The sequence below is a fragment of the Canis lupus genome, chromosome 33, assembly GCF_011100685.1.
Source record: "Canis lupus familiaris isolate Mischka breed German Shepherd chromosome 33, alternate assembly UU_Cfam_GSD_1.0, whole genome shotgun sequence".
NCBI classification, from domain to species: Eukaryota; Metazoa; Chordata; class Mammalia; order Carnivora; family Canidae; genus Canis; species Canis lupus.
This window is the reverse complement of record NC_049254.1, coordinates 20,402,531-20,416,638: the sequence shown is the minus strand read 5'-3', so window position 1 is coordinate 20,416,638 and position 14,108 is coordinate 20,402,531. Positions and strand designations below refer to the sequence as shown.

Sequence of the window (14,108 nt, the reverse complement as noted above, 5' to 3'; positions counted from 1 at the left end):
TGTACCCTGTCAATACTTGGATTAAAATAAATCATTTAAACAAAAGCCAGGAGGTTTCTAAGAGTTATGTATGTCTCTGTAATATTCAGCTTAGCAAAACCTAGAATAATCTTCCATTAGATACTTCTCCAGGATCATGAAAATACTCTAAGGTCATTTGAGCAAGTCTTAGTGCCTGTTATGGGTTGAATTATGCCCCACCTCGCCAGATGCATATGTGACCTTATGTGGAGATAGGGTCTTGACAGAGGTAATACAGTCAAGATGAGGTCATTAGGGTGAGGCCTATTTCAGTAAGAGTGAGGTCCTTACAAAAAGGGGAAATTTGGACATAGAGATGCCCACAGTGATGTGAAGAGACACAGGGAGAAGATGGCCATTCATACATTGAGGAGAGAGGCTGAAAAAGATCCTTTCCTCCTCACCCTCAAGAGGAACCCATCCTGCCAACACCTTGATTTTGGACTTCTGGTCTCCAAAACTGTGAGAAATTTATGTTTGGTAAGCTACCCAGACTGTGCTTCTTTGTTATAGTGCCCCAGTAAATAAGTATAGTCCCCAGCAATCCAATCAAAGACCAAAGAGATTGGTCCTGACCAGAATCTTAGACTTCATCCTTCTTTTCTTTATCAGGGTCATTGATGTCAGACTGGGAGGCCAGAAAGAAGATGAAATGTCAGACGTCAATATGTCAGATCAACTAATGAGAAGGTGGAACAGAAACACAAGAGTCCTGGAGGTTGCTTACTCTCATGATTTATTAATATTCAGATTGAAAAAGGAGCCTTAGAGCCGCAAGTTACGCTAATTGGCACATTTGCTTTATTTATTTATTTGTTTATTTATTTATTTTCAAAACAAACTGGGTTTTTGATTTTTTTTCCTTTTTGTTCATTCCATCACATTAAAAGGAGGAAAAGAAAAATGGTTTTGAATTCACTCGATATTTTGGACTCCTCAGATGAACGGAACATTGCACACACACTTGGAACAGAGAGAGATAGAGAGGAAAGTGGACTCCCACAGGGCCACACGCACCAGATCAAAAAACTTGGATACAGTGCAAGAATTTCCCAAAATGATTGGATCATCATTACCAAAAACTCGCCATAACAACACCAAGAAACAAAAAATGTTTAAGCCACACTGTTTGACTTGGGATCTTTCCTGCTTTTTTTTTTTTTTAAATGTTTGCCACACAGAGAGAAAGAGGGCTAGTGGGTAGGAGAGGACAGACTCACGGATGTGAGCAGGACAGGAAGGGGAACCTTCAGAGTGGAGTTGAGAAGAGGGTGGGGAGAGACAGGGTTCAGGAGAGGGGAGGGTGGGGACGTGGAAAGCCATTTCTTAAAGTTCAGGCATGTTCTTGGTCCGCCTCACGTTCTTCTCCTTTACCCTCATCCTGCCGGGCACTTTCCTTAGGTTTGGTTTCATCTACAGCTTCTGAGGAAGAAAACAAGGTGGGGAGAGGGGAGAGGGGTTAGTATTTTGTCTCATCTGTTCATATGATAATGTAATGCATTTCTCCTTTTCATACCGTTTCATAAGAGATTTAATATATAGAGATTTTTGCTATCCCAGTGATACAATTTCCCAGTTCAGAAGATGTTACCTCCAGAAGGCTGTTCAGTGACACATATGGATGAGCTCAGGAACAAAGCTATGATATCAGGGGAAAGAATCACTAAACAGAAATTACCATGGTCTTCAATCACTCAGCCTTGTAATTAGGGTATCCATACACGGGCTCTTCAAATAAGGAATCGACAACAGTCTTGGATCTCTTTTCCAACAATGTCAAGCTAATTGTGACAGATAGTTTTGGTGGATCATTGAACACCCATTCCAACTGTCTCATTTCTTATTTGTGGTGTTATAAAGGCTGGAAAGTAAAATACTTGAATTTCCAGATCCCCTTGAAGCTAGGGTTGTCCATGTAGCACAGTGATGGCCAATTAGATAGAGAATTCCTTGGAGAGGATCCCAGAGGAGGTGTTTGACCTTTATGCTATTCCTGATGCCTGAGACATCGAACAGTATCCGGTAGTGGAGCAGCTATCTTGTGACCATAAAGACAAAAACTATACACTAAGGATGGTGGGGCAGAAAGATGCGGAAAAAACTGTCATTGAGTGACCTGTCACTCCTGCACATCTTTTCCTCAGACTTTTTTTGAAATTATGAGACAAATAGCTAACCTCTAAACTAAACCATAGTAGTAGTTTTTAGTTTCTTTCAGTCAAGAACATTCCAACTGAATATGTTAATAATCCATTATGCAATGTACTTCACTTAACAAGGAACACTGCATCTTTTTAAAGGATAATTTTTCCTCAGGAAGTCAGCAAATTTTCTAACTCTTGCTCCTAGTTTGCTGAGACTCATGCAATCGATTTCATGTTACAGACAGTTTACTAATATGCCAGCTTGTAGAAAGAGAATTCCTTTGCCCTGCAATTACCTGTGTTGATGACCTTAACTCCCCGTGTGGAGTGTCCCTCAGACTACCCTCACGCTCAATAATTTGCTAGAAGGACTCACAAGACTCAGTATATAGTCCTATTCATGGCTATAAGTCACTACAGTGAAAGGATACAAAACAAAACTAGCAAAGGGAAAAGTTGCATGGGCTGAAGTTCGGAGGAAACCACACACAAGCTTCCAAGGGTCCTTTCCCCATGGAGTCATACAGGAAGGATGTGCTTAATTCCAGCACATCCACAGTTCGCAGCAGTGAATTGTGATATATATGAGATGTCGTCCGCTAGGGAAGCTCACCTGGGCTTACAAATACATAGTTCTTACCAGAGGATGGTCATGTGGACAACCTCTACCTCGCATATACTGAATCCAGACTCCCAGAAGGAAAGCATAGGTCTACCATAAACCACATTATTTGCAAAAAGAGTTTAGGCACAGTAAAGACTCTTAGTTAGGGAATGGTGAGAACCCTCTCAAAATCCAAGTTGCTAGATGCCATCCAAGGATCAACTTCACAAGCAGCCTTTCTAAGAATTGAGAGGTGTTGAGACTAGAGAAATCAGAGCCTTTTAGGAAACCATAAGAAGAGATCATATAAATGTATGTCTCTTTCAAATCATTCAGCTATATGTTTATATTCAGATTAAGCTCAACATCCACATCCAAAAAGACCACCATTGGAAATATATTTTTGGAATTCTTTCTTTGGAACAACCATCTAATAATATTCTTCCAAATCTTTCAGTAGAAGAAAATGCTTATCTCCTTGAAGATAGATTTGATGAGGCTGGTCTGGTAAATAAAGTAGCAGCTATGATGGATAATTTTAATGTTACAATGACTCTTTTTTTAAAAAAATATTTATTTATTTATTTGAGAGAGAGAGAAACAGAGTGCAAGTGCGGGGAGGGGCAGAGGGTGACAAGCAGACTCCCACTGAATGGGGAGCCTGTCATGGGGCTCAGTCCCAGGACCTCGAGATCATGACCTGAGCCGAAATCAAGAGTCGGATGCTTAACCGACTGAGTCACCCAGACGCCCCTACAATGACTCATTTTTGACCAAAGTTTTAAAGTCTGATTTATTTTGGGGATTTGTCATTGACCATAAATTACTTGCAAAATATAATTGTTGCACTAAGGCTGCCTACCATTACTCATAAAGGTATTTTAAGGCTATAACCTTCTAAGTTGACCATTATTAACTCTTGAAGAATTCGGCATACCAATCATATTTTCCAGGAAAATTTTTTGTATCAGAAGATTAACTCATTTCTGATCATTGTAATACTCTATGTACCAGCACTATTCCTCATGGATGATAGAACTTCAGTGCACTAATGAATCAGCTGATTTTCTGCTGAAAGAAAGCTTTCAGGTTTATTTCAGTGAGGTTCATTTATAACAATTTGGAATTATTTTAGATGAAGAGAACTGTCTGGTTATGGAATAAGGGAACAACATTCCAAAAGGGAAATTAGATTCAAGGAATTCTAAAAAGCAGACACACTTTCTATCTCCTGTTGGAGTGAAATCAGGTTAAATCCTCCCAAATTTCTGTACTTTCTCTTGTCACCCTTTGCCTGGGCCTGGGACAAGGGGTGAAACTTGCACACATTTGTTTATTGTGACAGAAAGTGCTGCTGTTTACTCCCTGTTTTTAACAGCTTCGATATCTACATATCTATTCTTTCCTTTAAAAGCTTTAAAGTATTTGAAATATAATTATTTGTTCATTTACTTGCCCAGTAGGTTGTTTTGGAACATCTGCAATGTGTCAGACATTCTTCTAGATATTGAGAAAAGGTGAAAAAAAAAAAAAAAAAAAACCCAGCAAATACTCTTGCTTTCACTTAAGCCTTTCAACAATATACGTTTAACAGACAATGAGACCCATAATCATAGAATGTTAGCAGGAAGAGGGGTTTCAAAGAACATCTAGTCACTAGATATAACTCTTCAAGGGTAAAAACAATACCATTTTGCCCAACTTTGAACTTCCCTGTGTCTAGCATGGAACCTCATGCAGAAAGGGCCTTCAAACAATAAACATTTGTTGAATAAAAGAATGAATGGACATCCTCACTTTATACATGAGGAAACAGAAGTCCAGGTATTTCTCTAAATCATATGGTTTTCTGATGACCTAGCCAGGACTAAAACCTAGAAGTTCTATTAATCTTGGCCAAATTTGACCAGAGAAAGTCAAGATCAAATTACTTTTTTTTCAGTTAAGCATTAGAAATAAGTAGCTAGGGTCCAGAGGCTTTTAATGACCTATAAAACCTCTGAGATTAAAAACAAATCATTGGCTCCAAAATTTAAAATAAAAACCATAAAATTAAAACTGATGAAACTCAATTAGTTGACTACAAAAGGAAATATGTCAGTCAGTTAGTTAAAACTCTTAACTGAATATATCAATTATATATACATTATATTTTATATGAGATGAAAGGAGTTTTTAAAAATTCTATTTACCTGATGATACTGAATAATGAAAAAAAGGAGTCATCTTTGTGTTAGAAGAAGGATAACTAGTCAGTAGAAATAAAATGTGTCAAGTCAGTGGATTCAGTGAAAGTTTTATAGGCCACCAGGAAATTATAGGGAGAAAAAATACGGAGGAAGGAAATAATCTAAAGTAAGAGTCTTCTAAAACCAGAAAAAGCCTAAATGCAAATGAAGGAAACAGTAATCAGATGTGGAGCACATACCTGCTCTGGCTAGATTCACTTTGATGGAGACTGTATATGAGTTTGTGAAAGGTTTTAACCTCAAAGGAGAAGTTATTGGAAACAGAATCCGAGTTACGTATAAATCCATTGAGCCTGAATGCCAGAGAGAACTGCATATTGTGAACTTACTCCCTCACCCTTTAATGCCAACTCTAGAAAAGTCTTTGTAGTTAATAAATATATTGACCATATACTTGTATATGTACAGTTTCTTACCTGTTCTATTCAGCAACCTCATTGCCTCGAAAGAACCACAAATTATGATTTTCCTGACCCGTTGTATAAAGAGTTTAGCTGTAGCTAACATAGTTGAGCCCTTACTTTATGTTCACTCATAGCAGTTCTACATGTACTTGTGTCATATTTTTGAATCATTGCAGCTCTTTAATCATCCCATTTTACAGCTAGGAAAGCTGAGGAACAGTGAGATGAAGTAACTTACCTAAGACTATAACGTTTGTCAATGGCAGCAGTAAATTTCAACCTAAGATGGAGACATCAAGGCAGCTTCTATTTTAGATTGCTCCCCCTGCCCTTATCTTTGCCCAAGAAGAATGAGTGGGCTCATAGTGGGAACTAGAGTGGGGGTGGGGGTGGGGGCATCCACAGGTACCTACACCTGCAGCCTACAAAGTCCAAAAACTGGCCTTAATAAAAGCGGCTCGGAATGGAGGGAAGAATCTTGATCAGTCTTGAACAATATGAAATCTGGTCTTGGCACTCTCTGCCACTAATTACATAATTGTAAATGCTAGAGATGAGTTAATATGTAATCTTTAGTATTTTGTGCAAAAACTTTGATCACCATGGTGAGTGTCAGAGATAGATGAATGGCTGAGGCCAGCTGGTCACTCCAATTATCATGATCCAATTAGGGTAAATAATCACATTCCCCATCTAGAGGATCAACCTCCCTCTGAGACAGTTATTGCTTAAGAAGAGGCTGTGGAAGCTAAAGATTGAATGGAATTTTTAGTACTCAGTGACACAGAACAAGTGGAAGTAAATGGGCCTGGAGCTAGCGAACAAGGAGAGCTTGGAGTTGCTCATGTGATTGCTGAAATCCAGCAAGTGAAAGGGTAGAAAATGCTATTTCTCTTGCAGGTTATATCTGAAGAGCATTTCTGCTCATGTTAAACATGGAAACCTAACATTATGGTTAAGAGATCATAGGAAAAGAAAGATTGAAGGAATCCCAGGTTATATATATTTCAGGTGACCAGTGAAGCTATTCTCATTGACAGACATTACTATTCGCTATCTAGCAATGGCTTCTCCCCCAAAACCAGTCTTCACCAAGGGAAATCAAGCCCTAAATCCAGGTTTATTATGAAGCAGAATGTGTCCTCTAAAACAAACAAAAATGTACCCCTAAACCAAAAACTAATGATGCATTTTAACAGTCTGGTCTAAAGGGAGAAAAAAGTTCTTTAAAAAAAAAATGATATTGGGTAGTTTTTTATAATTATTGATATTAAATATATGAAATATTTAAATTATCAAAAACGATAGGTAGTCAATTTAAACAGATGATGTTACCATCTGGTAACCTTCTCTGGCATTGGTATTTTAGCCTTGACAAAAACATTACTTCTTTCAGATTCAAAGACCTCTTAGAAATGACCATGTTGGGGATCCCTGGGTGGCTCAACAGTTTAGTGCCTGCCTTTGGCCCAGGGCGTGATCCTGGAGTCCTGGGATCGAGTCCCACATTGGGCTCCCAGCATGGAGCCTGCTTCTCCCTCCTCCTGTGTCTCTGCCTCTCTCTCTTTCTCTCTCTCTCTCTCTCTGTCTGTCTATCATGAATCAATCAATCAATCAATCAATCAATCATAAAAAAAAAAAGAAAAGAAACGACCATGTTCTTGGGGGTCTCCATGAATTTTACCATTTCTGTGTTAACTTAAGAAGAAAGTTAACATCACAGACAGTAAGTCATGTGTTCTTGAAGGCACTAGAGTTGAAAACACTAAAAAAGGGAAGAAACAATGTGTTCCTCATTCATTTATTTATTCAGTAAAAGGTCCTGAGCCTCAATATGTACCACACTCCATTCAACATATTGCAAATATAGCAGCAGTGCTAGAGCAATGAAAAGACCAAGCAAGAATCTTTACCTTCCTGGAACTGGTGTGCTAGTAATCACTAGCATATTTATACGACAGCATTGCTGTCATGTGTATTGTTTGTTGGAGAAGGACCACTCCAAGTGGTCGTAGCTAGACAAGAACTCAGCCCCAAAGGGCATAATTTCTCCTGGATTTGAAAAGTTGAGTATCTTTAATAAAGCCACATAAGTTTCAAAATATGGAAAACCCTAGTAGTTTTCACATTCTCGATACATAATCACCATTCCTAAGAAAGATCGAGGCCACTTTAGAACAGCAAGAAAGGGGTGCCTGGGTGGCTCAGTCAGTTAAGCATCTGCCTTCAGCTCAGGTCATGATCTCAGGGTCCTCCTGGGATTGAACCTTGGGTCCAGGGTCCCTGCTCAGTGGGGAGCCTGCTTCTCCCTCTCCTTTTGTGCTCTTTCTCTGTCAAGTAAATAAATAAATAAATAATCTTTTTAGAAAACAGCAGGAAAGCTAGAAGTCCTTTCTGTATGCACTTGGAACAGTGTGGTGGTAGCCTTAAAAGAGTAAGGGGACCCAGGTGGGTGATCAGTGGTCCTTAAAAGATGTATGCCAAACTGGCTTTCTGATCTTTATTGAAACGGAGTCTGGAAGCAGCTCTTGGTTTTATGCATCTCATTCACTTCCTCGAAAGGGTGAAAATAGCACGTCTGCGTGTTCGGTCGGTGAGCAAATACCAGCAGCATATGCAGCAGCGGCTGCTCGAGTGCTCAGTAGGGCAGCCGGGCTGCAGTGCTGCTGGAGGGATGGCGGTGTTCCCAGCTGCCATCGCCTACCCTGGGCTCTAATGGCCCTGTTTACTGGCTCTGCTCCAGGGCCCTCCACAGCCCTACATTACTGAAATTAGGTTGAGTGGATTTCCGAGTAAAACATTATCTCTTGGGACCTGCCCAGCTCTCCCCAGCCTTGTCAACATTGATTAAATAGAAGCTGCTATCATCCTGGGGCCATGCCCACAATTACTCTACCAATCACACTGGGCTGGGGTGTTTGCTTTCTTTTTATTTTTCACTTTTCTTGAATATTAAACATGATCATCTCAAATGCTCAAATGAAAATAATAATAAAAAACTCCATTCTGTAGCTAACTCCTATACATTCCTTTGTCATATACGTGGTCTTCCTCTTGAGCTGTAGACCAGGTTTCAATCTGGAGCCTGGATCACAGCCTTTTTTTTTTTTTAAAGATTATTTATTTATTTATTCATGAGAGACACAGAGAGAGAGGGAGGCAGAGACACAGGCAGAGGGAGAAGCAGGCTCCACGCAGGGAGCCCGACGTGGGACTCGATCCTGGATCCAGGCCCTGGGCTGAAGGAGGCGCTAAACCGCTGAGCCACCTGTGCTGCCCTGGATCATGGCTTTTGATGTCCCTGGATCCACATTTTGAACCCCCTTTTTAAAACTATGTTTTACATTTTAAATTCCTTTCAGAGCACGGTGTCAGTATATACCATTCTGATGTCAGCAGAATGGTGCATATATCGCCTATGCCTCCACCTCTTGCTTTCTGAGCCTTTGAAAGAGAGGATAATCCTATTGCTTATAACACTATTTACTTGAGAATTTAGAAGAGTAACAAACAAAAATTTAACTGAGGAGAAAACTCAAAGGCAGTATGGTGGGGGTGTCCCAGTGATATCTGAAACACACACACATGTTTACTTCTCTTAAAAGTTTAGGCCTAGGACCAAGCTGATTTGTATTCCAACTTTGACTTTGCCACCAATTAGTCATATGATCTCAGAGAAGTTACTTTCCTTTGTTTGCCTCAATTTCCTAATTTACAAAAAAATATGAATAATGATCGCCCCAACCTATTGCACGTTGTTTGGAAGCTGAAAGAAGGCATTTGAAAGGACTTTATCAAATTTAAAATGTAGAATTGTTGAGACTTTAATCCGACCTGTAAATGAGATTTGTGTAAAAAACACCAATCAAGTTTAACATTGTCATCCCAGGAGAAACAACACAAAACAAAACAATTTCCCAAAGGGATAAAAAACTTCTTTCTCATATAAATGATCAAGAGGACTTCTCCCCTAGAATGCTCCTGTAGTCTCTGATCAGAAATTAAGGGTACAAGTGATTTATTAATTAAATAACTATTCAGATCTGGGCTGGGAAAGAATCTAAGATCTCTAACAGTGGGATCAAAAGTTGGTGATTTTTCTGTCTCCTTCCCCCTCCTTCCTTCCTCCTTTCTTCCCTTCCTTCCTTCTTTCTTCCCTGAAGATTTTTGTTCTGGAAAAATTAAGACAAAGTCAAAGAATGTACAAGTTGACTGGCCTTGAAAACTTCTTAAACATTCTCTATACAGAATGTCTGCCAAACCATCCAAAACTAGTGTTCTATCTTCCTCCACTAGAAACATGCAGGAAAATGTTTTAGAAATGACAATTTATGTGGCTCTCGTTGTTGGCCTAAATCATTTTTGGGACAAGATGGAATAAATACATAAAATTAAACAGTATTCTCATTATTTCTTACTGTTCTCACAATGCCTAAGTTCAACTTTTAAAGGTTAAAAATGAAAACAAAAATTGGGAGGATTTTCACTCTAGCATATTGATCAAGGGGCTCCACCCCTTCATCTTACCCTCCGCCCAGCTGGCAGTTGAACTGGAGATCCAGTGAGACACTGAAACAGTATAGTTAGTTAGCGGGGGACGGGGAGTGACACAAGCCCTGATGGCTCCCATGACACTGAGAAGGGCCGTGTTAGGGATACAAAAGTGATGCTGTGATACTGAGTTTTGCTAATAGTGGTGGTAAGAAACAGTTTAGACTAGAACTTGAGTTGGTTTTCCTCTTTTCTGTGGAATTACCTATTGTTTAAATAGTCCAAAATTCCATCTGATAGGAGTTCAGCTCTCCATCGCCCCTTTTCACTTCCCAGTATCCCAAGTGAGGAGAATCCTAGCTGGGAGAAAGGCTTCTTTGCAAGTCTCCAGCCTTTACAAACTCCATTGTCTTAGAGGCCAGGCAGGCAGATAACATTAATCTGAAAAATCTGGCCACAGGTAAAATCAGTGGTAGGGTCAAAAGGCATTCAAAAATTTTAAAACAGGGCAGCCCGGGTGGCTCAGTGGTTTAGTGCCTGCCTTCAGCCCAGGGCGTGATCCTGGATCCAGGATCGAGTCCCACATTGGGCTCCCTGCATGGAGCCTGCTTCTCCCTCTGCCTGTGTCTCTGCCTCTCTGTGTCTCTCATGAATAAATAAATAAAATCCTTAAAAAAAAAAAAGGAATACACTCAATATGAAAAATACAGAAACTAGATTAAATTTTTTTAAAAAAAACACTCTCACTGGAAAAATAAAAGAAGGCAGGCTGGTGTCTGGAGTAAGACTTTTTAATTGTACCAAGAAGATACATTTGCGGACCCTGATTTCAAAACGAAAGAGGTTCCCTTTCATCAAAATAACAATCATATTTGTCTTCAAGAACCAACTTCAAATCAGGAGTCCTGAATAATAATGCCTCTTCTATTCTGCTAATTTTAAATCAGAGATCTTCGACTTACAATGGGGCTATGTCCCCAAAACCACATTGTAATTTTATTTTTTTATTTTATTTTTTTTTAAATTTTTAAAAAAATTTTATTTATTTATGATAGTCACACACAGAGAGAGAGAGAGGCAGAGACATAGGCAGAGGGAGAAGCAGACTCCATGCACCGGGAGCCTGATGTGGGATTCGATCCCGGGTCTCCAGGATCGTGCCCTGGGCCAAAGGCAGGCGCCAAACCGCTGCGCCACCCAGGGATCCCTGTAATTTTATTTTTTTAAGATTGCATTTATTTATTCATGAGAGACACAGAGACATAGGCAGAGGGAGAAGCAGACTCCCTGCAAGGAGCTGGATGCGGGACTCGATCCTGAACCCCCGTATCACACCCTGAGCCAAAGGCAGACGCTCAACCACTGAGCCACCCAGGCGTCCCCACATTGTAATTTGAAAGTATCCTAAGTCAGGGGCTCTTGGGTGGCTCAGTTGGTTAAGTGGTCAGCTCTTGATTTTGGCACAGGTCATGATCTCAGGGTCCTGGGATCAAGCCCTGTGTGGGGCTCTGTGCTCAGCAGGGGATTTGCTTGAGAATTCTCTCCCTCTCCTTCTGCGCCTTCCCTGGCTCGCACAGGCTTGTGCTCTCTCTCTCTCTCTCTTATGAATAAATCTTAAAAAAAGAAAGTATCAAAAATTAAAAATGCATTTGATACACCTAACTTACCAAATACCATAATTTAGCCTTGCCTGTCTAAAACATGCTCAGAACACTTACATCAGCCTACAGCTGGGCAAAATCATCTAACACAAAGCCTACTTTTTAATAAGGTGTTGGATATCTCATGTAATTTATTGAACGCTGTAGTGAAAGCGAAAACCAGAATGGCTGTATGGGTGCAGAGTGGTGGTAAGTCTATCAGTTGTTAACCCTTGTGATCCCTTGGCTGACTGGGAGCTTCAGCCACCGCCCAGCTTCACGAGAGAGGATCCGTACCACATACGGCTAGCCTGAGGAAAGATCAAACTTCAAAGTACAGCTTCTACTGAATGTGTATCACTTTCACACCATTATAAAGTCAAAAAATCGTAAGCCAAATCATCGTAAGTCGGGGACCATCTGTATTCATACTTCAAGACTTTTTTAGTGAATGAAGTAAAAAAAAAAAATAAGGAATGCCTATTTCAGATTTTATAAATGGCCTACCAAAGCAGAAAGAGGTGGCAAAAAATTAAGTCACAATATTATCTCTCCCTTTGCTTGCCATTCAAGTTTTTACTACATTTCTACATCCCTACTTAGGCCCAGATGTCCTGTGCTCCTTGTCACAGATACTGTTGGTGCCGTCTCAGATCCTCTCTGCCATCTTCCAGCTGCTAGAGGGGTTGGCTGCCAATGGCCCACTCTTGCACCTTGAGTGGAGGTATGAACTGTGAATCACCCCAACCAAAGGTGATGACCCGGTTGCCCCTAATGACTTTTAGTGTCCTTGTTTTTTGGGGCAAAACAGTCTGTTTGTGGTACAGTTGGTACTTCAGAGTTCTCTGTGGCATCAGGCTGGGACTTCACTTTTTCCTGCACCCCCATCTTTGTCTTCTTCTCCTAGTCCATCTTCTTTCTCACTCCCTTACAGATTTCCACCAATAAAGTACCCACACAAGAGTCCCATCTCAAGCTCAAATTTTAGAGAATGGGATCAGATTTATTCCTTTCGTCAAAAATTAAGTGCTGGAGTTGGGAGACGGGCCAATTACCTCAGTCAATGTGCATAGGAAGTCTTCAAGGTTTGAATCATTCTGGTTTGCTGCTTAATTTTCCTTCATGACACAGCTCAAATGTTGTTTCCACACCTCCAAGGCTATCCTAGGCATAATTAGTCAGTTCCTACTCTTTATTTATATGGAAATTATATCCTTTGCATTATACATCAGTTTGTGGTATACTTTTGAGTCTTGACTGTGAACAACTTTTCAAAGGAAAAGGATACATTTGCTAGAATTTAAACTTCACAAAGGCAGAGATTTTTTTTACCCCGTTGGTCTACCTTTTAATTAAAACCATGCTCTGACCATTATAAACAAAGTAAGTAATAAAGCACTTCCCTCCTTTAGGAAAGACCACTCCCACCGGTCTTGCTATGCCACTGTTTTTAGGTTTCACATCCAGGCTAATTTCTCAAGAAAGACATCCATGATCCTTTAGACCAAGTCTTCTGTTATGATCCTCAGGCAGAGATTTTTTTTTTTTTTTAATTTACTTTGTTCACTAATAAATCCCAAATGCCTAGAAAAGGATCTGGGAAAACACACACACACACACACACACACACGTTTTCTAGTGAATCGATTCATGTATATTAACCCCAACTCTAAGTATCATCCTTATCACAAAATAAACATTTAATATTTATAGAGGAAAGAATATATGGAAAAAAGAGAAAAATCCCAAGAATGCTTTGTGACATGTAGATAAAACCTGAATTGCCTCAAGCAGAAAAATTGTGGACCTGTAAAGTTTAAATAGCAGGGGTTTGTCTGAATTTCAAAAGGTTGCATTACAGAAAGGAACCTCCACATTATCCTGGCTCATGGCCATGGAAAGCATTATCCCATCCTCCTTTTCTTTTCTTTTTTAAAATTAACTTTAATTTTATGTCTATCTTCTAATTTTATAACAAACTACTGAGATAAAAAAAACCCCAAATGTAAAAAATAGATATGTACTAAAAGCATAACTATTTTTAGATGACAGAGTAGTGAATAAGAAAGTTGGTTCTAGAAGCAGACTATCTGCATTTAAAGTCTATCTCTGACACTTACCATGACTTTGAGTGAGCAACTTAACCTCTTATTGTCTCATTTTCCTTACCTGTAACTGATGGTAGTATTGTTGTTCTAAGATTGTTCTAAGTTGTTCTAAGTGTGTTAATTATTCAAGGTATTTAAGACATATTTCAGTAAGTGCTCAATAAGTGTCAACTATTATTACCAGTGACTGAACAGGAACTAACATTGGCTTAATGTTTACTAAGTGTCAAGCAGTGTATTGAGGGGTTTCACATATGGGTATTTAATATGGATCTTCCTTGGCTTTTCTATTTCCTCATCAGTGGAAATAATATTAATATCTATCTCATAGATTTGTGATAAGCAAATGAGACTGTCACTATCTTGGTTTACCTATGTGCCTAAGAAATGTATGTTAACATCTTCCTCTCTCCTCTAATTCAAGCTAATATCAATCTTAGTGCACAG

General features: G+C 39.5%; 1 protein-coding gene across 2 annotated transcripts in view; it reads right to left on the bottom strand.

The window, feature by feature from the left end:
- Positions 1-739: 739 nt before the first annotated feature.
- Positions 740-14,108, bottom strand: part of GAP43 (growth associated protein 43) — a 102,173-nt gene continuing 88,804 nt past the window's right edge. For both annotated transcript variants that reach the window (XM_038582901.1, XM_038582902.1), the window contains exon 3: positions 740-1,443. In XM_038582901.1, the coding sequence (XP_038438829.1) occupies positions 1,355-1,443 (89 nt within the window). In that variant the 3' untranslated portion in view covers positions 740-1,354. The remainder of the gene's footprint in view (positions 1,444-14,108) is intronic.